Source organism: Anneissia japonica, unplaced genomic scaffold (genome assembly GCF_011630105.1).
Source record: "Anneissia japonica isolate Jap-2015-1 unplaced genomic scaffold, ASM1163010v1 scaffold1417_len1240632_cov203, whole genome shotgun sequence".
In the NCBI taxonomy this organism is placed as follows: Eukaryota; Metazoa; Echinodermata; class Crinoidea; order Comatulida; family Comatulidae; genus Anneissia; species Anneissia japonica.
This window is the reverse complement of record NW_022727891.1, coordinates 1,184,821-1,200,716: the sequence shown is the minus strand read 5'-3', so window position 1 is coordinate 1,200,716 and position 15,896 is coordinate 1,184,821. Positions and strand designations below refer to the sequence as shown.

Here is a 15,896-nt window from a genome sequence, read left to right as displayed (position 1 = left end):
AGGACAAATAAACAGAAAGTGTCTTAAAGTTTCTTCTTGATTAATGTTACAAAGTGTCATTAGTTTCTTCAGTAGATACTGTTATCCAAATGCAACGTTTTTCGAGGGAAGTTTAAATTTCAGGGATACTCGTTCAAAATCTAATTTATCTAATAATTATTTTTCTATTTTTATTGTGGCCCTAAATAGAACAAAATCTGTGAGAGATGTCTTACTAGCTACATTCACTTTCCATTCATTATTAAATATTTCTTTTATTTTATGAATTACAGGATTAACCCAATACTGTATGTATCGTCACAATTGTTAAGCAGGTATTCTAGTAGGTCTTCAGATTCACATATTACAAATATCATAAATATATTTAATAAATTTGAAACGAAAACCTTCAGGATCACAATCAAAAAGATTATTTGCATTGAGAAGTATTTTTGGCCAGCGATATGATTCCATTTTAATGCCTGTCTTGCGAAAAGATTTTGGAAGTGACTGATGGGAATCGAACCCACAAACCCAACTAGCCTGGTGTCCCCATACCACCGAGCATGCGCTAGTGACTCAGTGGTGTTGAATCCGAATAGCAGCGGGTCCCTGCATGCTCAGTATTTCGAAGGTCTGGAAGTGATCGTTGCCTTTGATTCCCATAATCACTTGCGAATTTTGTGATAAAATTTTGAGAATATGGACCTCTCTAGGTGCCCGGAATTTGCAATCTCATACCGTACCTTACAATTCTTACCGGTAATTCATGCAACAATACAATTATTTCTTAACAATTTAGTGGGACCGGGTGCGATCACGCCGTCTGCACCCAGGCCTCTGCATCCGCCCAAGCGTATCTCGCTGTTAAACTGATTGGATGAAATTTAGTATCCTAAGTTTGAATTCCTCGCCAATTTACTATCCCCGATATTCATAGTTTGACACACTCTTTAATTCAATAACTTTACATTGGATTGTAAGGGATATAGAAGTCTTCTTTTTTTTTCTCAAAAGAAAGACATCTCTTTTTATTTACATTTATTTCTAAAATATTTTGGTCACACTCCACTCTATAGTTGCTCAACTACATGTGAGAATCGTAGGCCACTTTTGAGTTTGTTTCATACTACTAATCTATAATATCAAATCTGTCCAATTTTGCTGTCAGGGAGCGATCCACTAGGGGGACCCGAGGAGATTCCCCTCTGCTGTTCTACCCATTATACCAGTGGCGCCGTAGCGTCGGAAGTGGGCCATTAGGGTGGTGGGGAAATATTGTTTCCCATAGCAGACCGGAGATTAGGCCTATAACACATTACTGGGTAACGCTTTTATCCATGTGTATCCATGTGCTTGTTATTTTTATTTAAATGCTCAGTAGGCCTACGTATAATTTACAAATTTAGGCCTAATAAAAAATGTGTTAAAAACGGGGTTAAAAATGCATTATTTTTAAGTGGCTAGTGGTCTAATGACAGCAATTAATTATGTTGGCCAATCTTACAATGTTCATTTTTCAGGCAAAACGGCTGGGGACTTCCCCAACCCCCCACCCACGGAGATTACTACACTACTATACAGACACAATTCGTTCTAATAAAAGCATAAATCCGTAAAAGCACGTGGAACTACCAGAGCGCCCTCATAAAACATGTTTTATGCATATTCATGAGGACTGGTCACGTGCCGGCGAAAGATGAAAACAATCAAAGTAAGCCACCATGGCAACATCGCGCTTCAATAGCATGCAGTCAGTGGAGTTGAAGTAAGGTTTTCGTGAACGAAGGACAGAAGTTTGTCTCTAAAGTTACACATGAGTGGAAATAAAACTTTATAAACACGGTTTTAACCACCGACGTACAATTTAGATTTAAAACGGCTTCGTCAGCTCGTGATACATTTAAAATGCCTGAAGTTATGCAAGAACTAGTGTCAGATGTGAAGAAAAATAAATTGTCTGCGATACCAAAACTCACGGACGATGGTAAATTTTCGTTGGGATCCGAGCGATTGTTTACTCTAAAATGAAAACATAGTAACTAGGCCTAGCCTAACCTAGGCCTAGTGCTAGGGATTATAATTTCATCCATCCATGTTAACTTCCTGCTTTTTTAGTTACTGTAGTTCGTATAATACTATGTAGGCCTAATAATTGGTCATTATTTTCTTTCTTTATAGATGTGGTCAGTGTTTGGGAGAACGTTTCAAATTTTATTGAACACAATATGTCGATGCAAAAGGTGAGAGGGAAAAGAAGTGAAAATCTAGGCTAGGGCCTACTACAGGAGCTCTGGAAGAGTGCCTAAACTTAGACCTGTCTAGGCCTATATTTATAAGTAGGTCTAGGCCTAGGTAGTGTATGAACTAGCCTAGTCGTAGCTGGCTTGCCATGTCTGTAGAAAGCACACAGGCTAGGGCTTTTCCTTGTTGACATATAAGAACTGAAATTATATAGCCTAGGCTAGGCCTATATATCGAAATAACGAATATAATTTCAGTCTAATATTAGTGCAAAATATCGTTAGGCCTTTGGAATTACTGGACAACGCGCGATTATCATGTCAACTAACATGCACATGGTAATTCGTCACACGCTGAAGGTTAATTATGGTTTGGTTGCTATGGTTTTTGTGACAATCAGAGTGTGGCACGTAGAATGTCGATGCTAGAGTTATATCCTTTGGTGTCCCGAGATGTGTATCCTTTTGTGGAATTGCCTTGGTTGTAATAACCATCATTCTTAGGGCTATAGTAGAGCCTGACACTTTGAAAGTCAGTAGATTTTGATGATCAAGCATGGAAAATGACCAAATTGGAAGTTAGAAAATCCCTGTGCAAACAGAAAACTGGATAGAAGAAGAAAAGAATAAAAAAAAAAAAACAATGGCTTTTCCACTGTTGCTGGAAAAGTTTCTTGCCTGGCCGCATCGCCAAGTCACTAGCCTCCAATCTATTAACCACATGTTTTCATTTTCAGGGTGTTCAAATTCATGGACTTGGAACATTTACATTTAGTCAGAAAAAATTAGACATCGGAAACAACAAATTCATTCTGATCCAGAGACCAGTTTTTCTGCTCGCAGAGAAGTTTGCTCAAACACATGGACTAAACTATGCCAAACACTATACATCTGGTAAGATTAGATTATGTTACTGTTTTCATCAATCTAATTTAGTTCATTTTTTATCACCACTAAATAATGGAGAGAATATTCACATGTTGTTTGGTGCTAGGCCTTGTTATTTTTGTGATTTTAATGGGAGGAAGTTTCTCATCTGAAATAAAAGTTAAATTGAATTGAAATTGAATTGAATAAAACAATTTGAATTGGGTTGATGAGCATAATCCCTGGCTCTTCGGGGAGGAAAACGCAAATCATTGGAGAAGAAAACAATTCTATGTAATTTTTTTGGAATTTGATATTCTAAAATCGATTAAATATGCCATCTAAATCCCTAAAGTGTCAGAGTGTCCGGTGGCCTTGACCTCTGCAGGACCTCCTATGAGGGGTTGAGGGCTTCTCCTGGTTTGGTCACTTATGCTCCTGTGAGGGAAATCAGCCTTTGTGTCATGAACATACAGCCACTTGATGTCTTAAGCTGAATCCAAAGGAGAAAATCATAAATGATGATGACTATATCTAATATTCAAATAATAATATGTTAATGATAAAAAGATGTGTTAACCATTTTAAAGGATTAAAGGTGCAGCTAACAAGAACATTATTGTTATCAATCAACTAAAAGTTATTATTATTTTAATTAAAATTATTATTGTAGACTTCGATATTTGTATATACTATTATAATTCATCTGTAATTTAATCATGCTATCATAAAGAGTTCTCGTCCTACAACCTATTATATCGAACCAAATTTTATTAAAAGATTAAAAAGAAAAACAAAATCAAATTTTGTTAATTTATCATTACTTATGGCCATGAAGAAAGATAAACTGAGTTTATAATTATAAGCATACTGTGTAGGCACGATTTATACTTTAGCATTAGCAATGCTATCAATTTCTTTTATTTAGTTCTACAATCACCTGCATTCACGTTGATATTTCCTGTTCAAAAGATGTTTTCTTCCTGAATTTATCATATTGATGGGTTTACTGATCCTGGGCTATTATGCATGATCATTTTTTGAGTCTTAACCACCTGCTTTTAACACAATGTGTCACAACACCATTGATTGTTTGAATAAAAAAATAATTCTAAGAACAGTGAAAGCTACCAAACTGACCAACGGAGCTTATAACTAAAAATAGATATTACAAGATTTTGGTAATGAGCAAAAGTTCTTAAGAAGTTTAATTTGCCTGAATGCATTAAGATGATATGTAGGAGGTTGTCAATGTTTTTTTTGTTTTTTTTTTGCATTATTGCTATTATTCTACTATTATTTATATCTTATGGACCCCTAGTGAGAATATATTTAGAATTTTAATTTCTTCAGGCAAACACTCTGGTGCATATTTTGTTGATAGCATGTTTGTCAGGCCAGTAGGTTATCGACTGACAACCTACGGTCGTTAGGAAGCAGTGAGTGTTTGTTTACATGGACATTGTTGCGCCACCTAGTTGCTTACAAACATACATATTTAAGTAGTAGATGACAGAGTTAGAAACAGCATATCTCCCTTTAAAATCCATACAGAAAAAACTCAAATGGATCCAGTAAAAGTGAAGCACAGTCCCCAAAAACCTGATCTGTACCCACTTTATTATAATCCTTGTAAAACCTTTAAATGTAGTGTCCTTTTCGTCCACACACTAGCAACACTCTAGTACTACCAAGGTAGGATGTTAACATATTTTACAAGCCCAGCTGGATAACTACAGTATGATATTCACCAAAAATTGGTGGTCAACAGCTCTTAAAAATAGATGGTAGTCAAGTGTGTTTCTTGGCATAGGTTTTGGCTTCGGGTGCAAAATTGAGAATGCTGAACTAAACCTATCTTGAAATATATCCCTATCCCTAATAATAACTTAATTTTCATTTAAAAAAATTATAACCCATTTAATGAAACTAATTTGGTACCTTGGTGGTAGGAAGGGTAGTTTGTGGGGTGGGGTGGGGGAGAGGGGGAGGTTTTAAGTGTTGAAATGAAATTTATTAAAGAATACTAAATCATTCATACAAATCCTAATAGTCATAATGCTCAGAAAGTCAAAACTTTAATAACAATTACTGACTTTGAATAATTCCTCTACATTTTGCAGGATCACACAAGGCACTGATAATAGTTTTGCCCCTCAAGATGAGGGGAAAGCTTCACAGAAACCATTGATGGATGCCATCAGAGAAGATGAGGAACAGGATGAATTACAGGAAGACATGGAAGAGTTTATGGATTTAGAACAAGATGAATGTAAGTACCGAAAGGTCCACTGATTAATCTCAGATAAGACAGTATAATGGTTAATAATGGTTGTTTAGATATGTATGGACCATTATAGCTACACAAAAATAAAGAGTTATAATTAATGACGTTTCAACTGTCATATACATATAAATGTGGGCTTATGTGGGAATGTAACTTTTAAGTAGCATGTACATATCATAAACTTGAATATTATTGTTAATCATTTTACTTTTTACTGTCATTGCAGATGTAGAGAAAAAGTATGCTAGCCCTGGTCGTGTCTCATCCAGACAAGTGGCACCAACAGCCATGGCCACTGGGATCAGTCTAGCTGCTGAGGATCTCACACCTGTTACACCTCTAAGAGGTATCAAAGGTAGCCATGTAACACCATCACCACCCACAAGCAAGCCAGCCTCACCCTGTGGCGAGCTTCCTCCACCCAGATCACCTAAGGGCTTAGCACGTCAAACAACGTTTGCTGAGGGTCTAAATGATGTGCGTGAAATCTCTCCAGTCTACTGCAGTCATGACAATGCAGGCCAGGAACTCTGTTATTTGTGTCATCAGAGAGCTGTTCGTAACATACCTGTGAATTTTGACGCAGAAAGACGACGAAAGGAACAGGAACAAGATCGTCTCTTACAACAGTATCAGCATATGAAGGATACAGAAGCCATTATTGTAGAACAAGTATGACTCTTTTTTATTGTCATGTTTTTTTTCGTCTATAAATATACAGTTATGTTAGACATTATTCATGTTTTCCAGTATATAAAATAAGATCAAGATTTTAGATGCATTTATTGCTCACCATTAAAAAATACAAATTTTTCTCTTTTAGCTGATAACTTAGGGGTCGTCAACATTATCAACATTTTCACAAGTGTGCAAACAGTGCGCTGGGGGTGGGGGTAGACAAATTTTATTGATTCAAAATAACATGCAATATGTAAAATAATGGTAAAATTATAATGTAACCATAGATAAAATATTAATTTTTAAGCAACCAAGTACACTGCTTTAGTTGACTTCACAAAAAAATGGAGAATGGTTTTGTAAAATTAACATTTTTTGTACACTTTCTACACATCTAGATGTGTATAAGAGACAGGGGAGGGAGGGAGGGGGTACCAAAAAAGAGTACTGTTTGTACACTTGTGAAAATGTTGATATTTGTGAATGACCCCTCACAGTTAGTCAAAAGTTTCACATCAAAAACTAACAATATTATACAAGACTTGAAAAATCATTCAGGTTAAATTAATTATTTGTTGTATATCTTTTGTTACTGAAATAATGTTGAATATGTTTTGAAAGAAAATATGTTATGGTTCTGAGTCCACTATGTGGTGACTTACATGTTAATTTAATTTATTTTTCCCAACTCACAAGGCGAAGAACATGTCTAACCGTCACCACAGCCAAAAGGTGGCGGCATTCAACCTTGGGGTTTCTGAAGCCATTAAGCAGAAGAGGAAAGAGCGCTCAAATGAATTCCATGTGAGTGATCAATATCAACATGCTTAAGTATTTTTAACAATCATTTATGTAGCTGTCCTCAAACTTGAGAACACTTCACTCTTGGCTCTCTTCACCTGGGAGTATAAATGGGTACCTGGTAGGAGGTGAATGATTTGGAATGAAATTGGTAGAGCTTATTTACACGCATAACTAGGAATACTCCGGGGGGAGGAGGCTCTTTCATGTTGTGTATAGTTCATTCTGTATCCAATGTCCAAGGAAAAAGCACCTTCGGCAGTTTCCTGGATATGTGCACTACATAAATCCTATTAAATAAATAAATATAATAATTATAATAATAATTGCTATTCTTTTTCGTCCACAGAGATCTTACATATTCAATCACAGATCCATCACACCGCCTTCCCACATCCAGTTTCCTGGATATGTGCACTACATAAATCCTATTAAATAAATAAATAAAGTAATTATAATAATAGTTGCTATTCTTTTTCGTCCACAGAGATCTTACATATTCAATCACAGATCCATCACACCGCCTTCCCACATCCGTCAGGAAGAGTATTCCGGATTTTTATCTGGACAAGTTGAGGCAAAGACAGCTGACAAAATGAGAAGAAAACATGACCAAGAATTCCTAGAAAGATTAGAACAAGTGCAGTTGGCTGAAGAGTGAGTTGTAGAGATTTCCATTTATTATTTATTTCACTTCAAGGTGCCATACAATCTAGAATTGCTACATGTTTCCCCAGATCTGATGACAGTGGATTATTTTCTGGCGTTGAATGCCATATTGATATTTAAAGTGTGATCTACCATTGATTGATGATGTAACCTGGTGTATCCATGACCAGTTACAGTCTTTGGAAGAGACAAGTAAGCTGTTGATCCCACCTGCAATATGCAATATGGATGTTAAAATTCCTCAAGTCGGCACTCACTGTTGCTGACGTTCGCCTGCCGACACGATTGTACAGAGAATGCAATGCCATGATGCATAGCGGATCGTTTTTAATGACGATCCATTGTTGCTGATCCATAATAAATAATCTATTGTTTCAAAATCCAAACGTATGTTATCCAAATCATTTAATACAACTACAAATCATGTAATAACAAACCAAATTATCCAACCAGAAATCAAATCATCTAATCAAAGCCCATACCACTCAATCTAAACATTTATGCGTAATTCGTACATACGTTTTTAACCTATCTAATCAAAAGTTTAGAGCTTGGACGTGAAGTGAAATGATCCACTATAAAGTTAAATGATTGCATGTAAAGTTAAATGATCCACTATAAAGTGAAACATGTGACTGTGATGTAAAATTATTTTAAGTCGAACAGTCGAATACAGTGAAATGATTCACTGGTAGAATTTAATAAATGACAGCGAAGTAAAATGTACCAGTGTAAAGTCAAACAAACAAAGGTAGATTCAGACAGTTTATTATGCTGTGTAGTCATTCGTTTTAAAGTGAAGTCATTTGTTCTAATTCCAAACATATGAGTAAACCTACAGCATTCACGTATTTGTCAAGTATGGAAAGTGTATATTTTAATAAGATAAACAAAACACACTTTATTATCTGAATTTCTGGATGTTAACAACATCACGGCCGGGCTGAAACGAATGGCATTTATACTAGCTAGGCCTAAGGTCCCTAGTAATAGTACTAGCTAGAGACTAAAGTAGACCTAGGCTAGCTAGGTTGTGACCCTAATGGTAAGTAGGCACAACCTTAGCTAGGCCTACTCCAGCTTTAGGTTAGTATGACGTAGCACTTTTGCCGTCCTGTTGTGAAATAATTATGAAACAATAGGCCTATCGGTTTTAGCATGTACCTCTAATGTAATCGTCAAAAACTCCTCGGATGATTAACTCTGCGTTCTTTTTCACTAACTCAGTTTTACCTGTCTGCACCGACCAAAAATTTGTCTTTGACCTTTTTTACACGAACCTAAGAGAAGATCAAGCCAAGCGTGCACTATATGAAAAAATATTGCACTGTTGGGGATAGGCAAATAACATTGACAGTTGCAGTGATGACATCACAATTGACTTATAATTTTATTTATAGGCCAAGATAGGCCAATTCTAGACGTATGCATGCGAGTCATTGACATTGAGAAAAAAGAAATAAGGTTGTCTTTGACATTTCCTTTAGCAAGTGTGTACGAACCCAGATATTTTTATTGTGTGCCTATGGCATTAATAGAATTCCATACTAGGACTGGAAATGTAGAGATACAGACACAAAAACTGTTAAAATTCAGACAAAAATGCCCCCAACAATCACCTTGTAAACTTTGAAGTTGAGATCAATGGACAAGCGGAATCCATTTATCAAATAGCCTTACACCGCTTTAGTTATGAAGCTGTTTCTTTTTACTGGCTGCTATATTACAAAAAAATGTATTTTAACCGTGCGCTTTTAACGTTTCCTGAGTACAGGTGTGATCTGAAAGTTTCTAATGTTTGCACAAGATGAACACGCATGTGAATACATATTAATCAGTCTATAACGATACTGCTAATATTTGTTTTTTGCATGTCTATGACACACTGTCACAACCAAATGCACGTCAAAATTGGTCGTAAAATTTGATAACAATGGACCACTAAAATCCTTTGAAAATATTTATTTGAATTCATACACCAATTTTGCATTAATCTGTTTGTTTTCACTATTACAGTTGTTTCATTACGATAAAAATGTTAGAAATCGTGTTGTATTACGCTTCCAAGTTTGATCCGTGGGCAATCAACAAAAGGTTCTGAATTTTTACAAGTTGACCAAGCCCAGGTGTTGCTGCATGTTATTGTTCTGATGCGATCACTATTCAAGCGCAGCAGGTTGATAATGTTTCTTCTCAAAGCTATTTAGATGTGGAACACCGTCACTCCATGATGTTGGTAATTTTTTTACAGATGAAAATGTGTGTATATTAATAAATAGGAATTGTACATAAGTAATCCGTGTGAATAATGACGTTGCCTTCTGATTAGTACCATATTATTAGTCTCGATATTTTGAATACTCCTCTTCCGTGATTAATTTTATTGGCAGTGATTCATGTAATTATTATATATAATCAATTTAACATTTTAATTGAAGTAAAAACTGATACCAAGAGGAAGATTCACTAACGAAGTTAGGTGGATGGAGGCTGGGTCGCCGAGATATCTTTATTATAGGGTCACCATGGCTTTATTATAGGGTCACCATATCAACAAGTTTGAATACCAGGGTTCTAATCTGTACAGTACAGTCGTCACTACCCAGATTTCTAAGTCGTTATGCTATTCATACTATTTTATCTTGTGCTTCCAATAAAAACCTCAATATTTAAAAAAGAATATTTGATAATTAACATTGCACCCGAGTCATGAAACAATATCAAGAACACACAAACTTTTGTTGTTTTAATTATATTTCATATCATAAATGAATTGTTTTTGCATTGCAAATTATTTTTATAAGCTAGTTATATTTCAACTGTATCGCATGGGACACCCATATTAAGGGGACACTTTTGTTGGTCCCAAAGGTGTCCCCTTAATAGGGATTATACTGTAGTAGTACTTGGAGTCAGACGTCAAGCCAGGCCCAGTTGCCTGCAAACATATCTTTTAACTCATATGTCAGGCTAGGCCCTATCTATCATTTAGGCCAAGTTATTTTTGATTTGCACTGCCACAAAATTTAGCAGTAGTAATGACGTCATCTTCTTGTTTTGATTAAAACAAATTATTTCACTTTCAGATGACTGACTTCACCACTTGTCAAATGACTACACAGCATAATAAATGGTCTTAATCTACGCACTTTACGTTATTTATTTATTTATTATTAAGTTATTTCGCTGTCGTTAACATTTATTTCTACATTGAATCATTTCACCCCTTCTTGACTTTATAGCAAATAATTTTACATCACAGTCGTTCATTTCACTTCATAGTTAATCATATAACTTTACATTTAATCGTTAAACTTTACAGTGGATCATTTCACTTCACATCCAACTGCTAAATTTTTGATTGAGTGGCATAACTTTTGATTGGTTAAAAAATGTATGTTCGAATTATGCATAAATGTTTTGAGTTTAGATTGAGCAGTTTAGGATAGATGATTTGACTTTTGTTTGGATGATTTGGTTTGTTATTACATGATTTGTATTTGTATTAAATGATTTGGATAACATACGTTTGGATTTTGAAATGAATGATTTGGCTTTGTATTTGATCAATTCATTTTTGAATAAATGGTTTGCTGTTTGATCAGTTGATTTTGTTTTTGATTGAATGGTTTGTATTTTCGTTGTTTGGGTTGGCTAACATATTTTTGGCGGATTTGGCTTTCCATAGGGAGCAGAGTTGGATTCGTTGTACAGTAGTTGTACGATGCAGTGAGTTTCCAGCTTTACACTATTTGGAAAGCAGGGATTGTCTGATGATGTACTGCCTAGATATACTTGTAGCACTTGTCAATTGTACAGAGTGCATGTGCATTGTACAGAGCATTTGTGGCAAAGACAATCCAAACCAGTTACTCGTTGCAAATCCTGTTTCAAAGATAATGACCAAAACATCCTGGGATGACAACATTTTTAAAATCTATTTTATTGCACTAAACTGACCTTTATATATCTATACATCATGCTGTGCTGTTATTTTCCTCATTTTCATGTTAAAACAACAATTTTTAGATTGGTCATGAACACAATTTTTAACGATTTGGTGATGGTTTCTGAATGAAAAAGCCCAAAATCATACACTTGAAAGGCTGATTTCTCAAATATTGTTCTTTAAACAGCTGGATGTTTAAACTCCTGTAACTTCATAACAAAATGTAGGATTTAAATGATTATTTTACCATTTTATAGCTCTCATTTTACTGTTTAACCCTGTATTAATAACTTAAAAGTCAATTTTTGCGACGAGTGACTGGTTTGGCTTGTCTTCATTTGTCATAGCCATAAAGCACTTGCCAATTGTACTTAGCACATGCCGTTAGCCATGTAGCACTTTTTAATTGAACAGAGCACTTGCCCATGACTATGTAGTAAGTCTTTTGAGTTTCACACCAAAGGAAACCAAATCATAACCATGTGTACCAAAATCCAGTACTTTGGTATGCAACTTGTAATACTACAGAGGAACTTAACTGGCCATTAAACCTTTATTCTTTTCAGACTTGCAGCACAAAGGGAACAGTATTTAAAGGATAAGATGAACCAAACCAACATGTATCAGAGAGCTCTATCTGCGCAGGTAAGTGTGCAAAGGATCAAAACCATTTAATTTAATGTAGATAAATATTAACACCATAACACTTGGTATTCTCTCTTTATTGCTATTTGAATTGAAGACTAACACTAACAGCTGGTGTCTGAGGAAGTCCCTTTATAAAGTATGGTACAAACAATCTAATTACAAATAAATAATAGAATTGTCTGTGTAAGAACTTTTAATAGCTTTGGATATCTTTAGTACATTAAAAAATATTAATCTAAAGTACTGCCAGTGATGTTAATGTATGCATTGTTGTTTCATTATTCTTATTTATTTGCACTTTTTGTCTAAGTTACTATTCATGATTTTTAAAAAATCTTCTGATCCTATTCTGTCTATCTGTGTACCTTGAACCTATTTTCATTGCAGAGGCATAGCCTATACGTGGATGGGGAGCCATGTATCAGTTGCTAATTATATACAATTGACATCACTTGCCAATTGTTCAGACACTTAGCCATGGCCATTTAGTACTTGTCAATTGTACAGAACACCTGCCCAGCACTTGTCAATTGTACAACTGCTAATGGTCATGTAGCATTTGCCAATTGTACTGAGCACTTGCCTATGGCCATGTAGCACTTGCCATTTGAACAGAGCACTTTCCCATGGCCATGTAGCACTTGCCATTTGAACAGCACTTGCCTATGGCCATGAAGAACATGCCATTTGAACAGAGCACTCGCCCATGGCCATGTAGCACTTGCCATTTGAACAGAGCACTTGCCCATGTTAATGTAGCACTTGCCATTTGAACAGCACTTGCCCATGGCCATGTAGCACTTGCCATTTGAACAGCACTTGCCTATGGCCATGTAGAACTTGCCATTTGTACAGAACACTTGCCCATGACCATGTAGCACTTTCCATTTGAACAGAGCACTTGCCCATGGCCATGTAGCAATTGTCAATTGTACAGAACACTTGCCCACAGCCATGTATTACCTGCCAGTTTTATTCAGCACTATGCCTTCTGTTTTCATTATTCCTATCATTTGTTTTGTTTGCTGTGTTGCACTTTTTCATTCTCATTTATATAGATTCGAATTAGGGACAACCTTTCTCATTGTCATAACAAGTTCATAGACAATGACTGTGAAGAGGCAGATAGTTGTATGAAGTTGCTAGGCCCTCTCTCACTCCCAGTTCCTAAAATCATTCTACCATTCTGCAAGAGTGAGCCTCTGAGATTAGAGATGCCTGATAAGAAAACGGTAGATACAGTAGGCTTAGAATGCAAAAAGTAAAGAGTTATTGCAAGATAGTAAAGTAGTATTTTTCTTGCTTCAGATTCCACAAGGAAGTTCTAATCAGTGGAAGAGTCATGATTTAGCACAAATTTCCTTTAAGTTTTTTCCACATTATTAAGTTTTAATGTGACAAATACCTGGAGTATTATATGTGGGTTTTATATGACAGCATGCCTATTCATAGGCAAATCACGCATATTTGTCACATAAAACCTCATAGTGTGGATAAATCTGTGTGTGTGGTACATTTTTGTATGTTAACATTATAAGTAATAAATCCATATGTAATTTTGTTATTAGGTATTCATAACAAATTAGTTTTTCTTATAAGTTTATAGTATTAATTTTATCATCTTTTTTTTAATAATCATTAACTTACAGATAATGAAAGTTGTCAATTATGATTGTTGTTGTTTTTCAAGTTTGTTTTGACACTGAGAGTACACTATTCTACATTAAAACAATTTCTCAACATTTTTTCTAGGTTCGATTCAAGCCACTGCCATTACCCGCAGCCGTTCCCGACTCTAAAGGACCGATATTCGGCAAAAACGATGCCACCAACGAGAAGCTTGCCGATCAGAGACGCCGTGCTATTGAAGTTTTCCGCGAACAACTTGCAGAAGTAGAAGCTGCGCGGCAGAATAAGGTGCTGAAGCATGTAAAGCAACAGAAAGAGGAAAGCGAAATCTTAGACCGAACAAGAAGGGAGTAAGTAAAATACAATAGCATACTTTTAATATTATTTTGCTATTCAACCTTGTTTGTCCCATAGTAGTTTTTTAATTCTGATTTTGAACTACAGAGATTCTATATACATTAGCAATAATAACTCTATGTTCCAATTAGCTCCTCCAAGGTACATCCTCAAGGAATACTCTGGCTGAAGTTTTTCCTATTATAGTTGGAATTAGTGTTGTTTACAAGATTAGATTATTCTATAACCAGAGGCCATGTATATAAGTTGTATAAACAGAAATTTAAACTTAATGTTAGGAAAAAGGCATTCGTTGTTTGAGTTACTGAAGATTGGAAATCCCTTCCTAGTAATGTGGTAAATCAGAGTTCAGTAAATCATTTTAAAGCGGGCTTAGAGAAAGTCTGGTCTGGCCACCACCTTAAATTTTGCCCGTATATGACCGAAGAGGATCCGATAATGATTGAGGGACAAATGAGCTTTGATCTCTAAGTCTTGAAGATTCAAGGTAAAATTCAAGGTAAAATTAAAGCCCATTCTATTAAATTCTTTTAGGCTTATAAATGATCGTGCAGCTAGACATGAGAAGGTATTTAAAATGCGCAAGTCATTGGAGGACAGTTGGCAGAAGGCAGCGGATTGTAAACACAAACAAGAAGATTTAGAGAAGCTACGCATGCAAAGTCCCGGAATTCTTGTTCATGAACAATGCAAGGGCTACCATCGCTGCGGTCAATGTTTGCGGCAACTCACTAACTGCGGTGAATCCAACATCTGGAGTGAATCACGCTACATACCTGGATCTCGTCTAATGGTGTAACATTGTATATGTGCATTGTAAGAATCCTAACATAAATATTTTGGATGTGGTTAGTAATGGATACATATTATGCTACTTGATAAATTATTGTCGGAAATTGAGAATAAAATTATAGTAGGTCATGACAAAGGGATCTAAAACCCTGATTGTTATTGTTCATCATCATGTTCCTTTATTGTGCTAAACCTTGTTTTTTAGTAGGGAGTTTTTGCTGCACGACGTTAACCTTAACGGATGACGTCATAATTTATTCATCTTGCGTTGCGGAGTACGTTATTTTCAGGATTTTACGTGCTCGACAGACGTTAGTTACGGGTTTGCGCATGCGTATTTCGATTTGTTTACAAAAGGGGCGGAGTTATCGCGTTGCATGTTGGGTACTAACATTAAAGTTAAGATTAACGTCGTGCACCGAAAACTACCTAGTATGCACTTGTGTCCTTTGGCAAAGTAATTACCTATGGTTTTTGTCACCACTCCATAGTACAGTATAAGTGGGTTCCTGGTAGGTCCAACACGTTGATTACCAGCTGCTGTATTATGAAGTTCTCTTCCAGGGAGCAAAGTTTTTGACCCCATTGAGAAGGAAGGGGGGTGGGGAAGATGGGAAGAAGAATAGCATCAGAATTTAACATCTAAGGCTCTTCGTCAATCAGCAGACAAACTGATTTTAAAGCCAAAGTCACTAACTTGGAAAAAATCTGTTATGATATAATCCATAATATGTGGCATACAATTTTGAAGTAGATAATGTTAAGTCATCTCTGGTAGTAGATAATGTTAAGTCATCTCTGGTTTCCTTGATGATTTCAAGGATTGAATTGAATTTTGTTTGATTATTTGTACTTTGTTTTAAAAATAATTCTGAGAACACCTTTTACTCTTAGAAATTCAGTACTTTGTGATGATTGTGCAAATGAGGTATATGAAATAATAGATAATATTTTAATAGATTTTAATAATACATACTGTCCTGTACCCAGGGAGCTC

The 15,896-nt window shown here is 35.6% G+C and overlaps 1 protein-coding gene across 1 annotated transcript; it reads left to right on the top strand.

Annotated features, from left to right (window-relative positions):
• Nucleotides 1-1,695: 1,695 nt before the first annotated feature.
• LOC117113878 (coiled-coil domain-containing protein 81-like) lies at nt 1,696-15,890 on the top strand. The gene is made up of 12 exons (XM_033257344.1): nt 1,696-1,966; nt 2,161-2,222; nt 2,960-3,253; nt 4,741-4,784; nt 5,213-5,361; nt 5,603-6,048; nt 6,751-6,858; nt 7,343-7,512; nt 12,040-12,118; nt 13,180-13,353; nt 13,874-14,100; nt 14,642-15,890. Exons 1-12 carry the CDS (start codon nt 1,888-1,890, stop codon nt 14,904-14,906), a joined length of 2,097 nt encoding a protein of 698 aa, XP_033113235.1. The 5' UTR covers nt 1,696-1,887; the 3' UTR covers nt 14,907-15,890.
• The last annotated feature ends 6 nt before the right edge of the window (nt 15,891-15,896 follow it).

Coding starts and splice junctions, on each gene's coding strand:
- LOC117113878 (XM_033257344.1), top strand. CDS start 1,888: ATGCCTGAAGTTATGCAAGAACTAGTGTCAGATGTGAAGAAAAATAAA. Junction 2,223..2,959: donor ACAATATGTCGATGCAAAAG/GTGAGAGGGAAA, acceptor TTTCATTTTCAG/GGTGTTCAAATTCATGGACT. Junction 3,254..4,740: donor ATTTTAATGGGAGGAAGTTT/CTCATCTGAAAT, acceptor CTTTAAATGTAG/TGTCCTTTTCGTCCACACAC.